This window comes from Vespula pensylvanica, chromosome 3 (genome assembly GCF_014466175.1).
Source record: "Vespula pensylvanica isolate Volc-1 chromosome 3, ASM1446617v1, whole genome shotgun sequence".
In the NCBI taxonomy this organism is placed as follows: domain Eukaryota; kingdom Metazoa; phylum Arthropoda; class Insecta; order Hymenoptera; family Vespidae; genus Vespula; species Vespula pensylvanica.
Window position 1 is genome coordinate 3,674,977 of NC_057687.1, and position 1,013 is coordinate 3,675,989.

The following is a 1,013-nucleotide window of genomic DNA, read 5'->3' on the forward strand; positions in this document are numbered from 1 at the left end:
GGAACTTGGAAGAAAGTGAAACTGAATGTCCGGATAAACGCCAGAAGGATCAGCGTATTTAGAATTGATGAAGGCCAAGGCTTCGATTCCTGGAGTAGTCAAGGGCCCTTTGTTGTTTATTGCATAATTTAGTATTATTGGTAGTGTCTGTAGACGGTCCCTTTTTAAAGTAATTGGTTCGTCCACCGTAAAGCTCAATCCACCGAGACCAACATGGTCTTGAAGATTGTCACCTACTCGAAGATCTGATAATACCGGTATACCGAGTTCCTCGAGATGTTCTTTCGGTCCTATGCCTGAGAGCATTAGCAGTTGCGGCGAATTGATCGCTCCAGCCGACAGAATGATCTCTCTTCTTACTCTAACTGTTTGTTTTAAACCATCGCGTAGAAATTCTATTCCCGTGGCTCGTTTGTCGGCATTGAAGAGCACTTTCAGTACTTGAGCTTTCATAGCTATGTGCAAATTCGGTCTGTTCTTCACTGGCCACAAAAAAGCTTTAGCTGTCGAGCAACGACTTCCTCTGCGGATCGTACCCTGCATAATCATGAAACCAGTCTGACTTTCACCATTGATATCACGATTTTCATAACCGAGTTCTTGTCCAGCTTGTAAAAAAGCGATCGATAATGGTGATCTCCACGGTGGTTCCTGTACTGTTAAGTAGCCTCCTGTTTTATGGTAAGGTGATTTCTGCAAATAAGGGTTCCTGTTATCCTCAGACTTGAGAAAGTAAGGAAGAACTTCCTCGTAACTCCAGCCGGTGTTACCCATTCTTGCCCATTTGTCGTAATCCAATCTAAAATAGAATTAGTTACTGTTAGTAGTAATAATCGACGTGTAATAACGCGAGAGGAAATTGTCAGGTTTCTTGTTTCTCATTTTTTCACTATATATAGGTATAGATATTAGATATACACATATTAGATATACTATTAGACGTACATACGTATGTATGTAGGACGGAACACGTCACGTAGGTAAAAAAGAATTACCTGTTGCCGCGCACGTAT

General features: G+C 41.5%; 1 protein-coding gene across 1 annotated transcript in view; it reads right to left on the reverse strand.

The window, feature by feature from the left end:
* LOC122627537 (fatty acid synthase-like) overlaps positions 1 to 1,013 on the reverse strand; it is a 3,106-nt gene that overhangs the window by 167 nt on the left and 1,926 nt on the right. The window contains exons 6-7 of the mRNA XM_043808698.1: positions 996 to 1,012; positions 6 to 799 (exon numbers count right to left, since the gene is read on the reverse strand). Of these exons, the coding sequence (XP_043664633.1) occupies positions 6 to 799; positions 996 to 1,012 (811 nt within the window). The remainder of the gene's footprint in view (positions 1 to 5; positions 800 to 995; position 1,013) is intronic.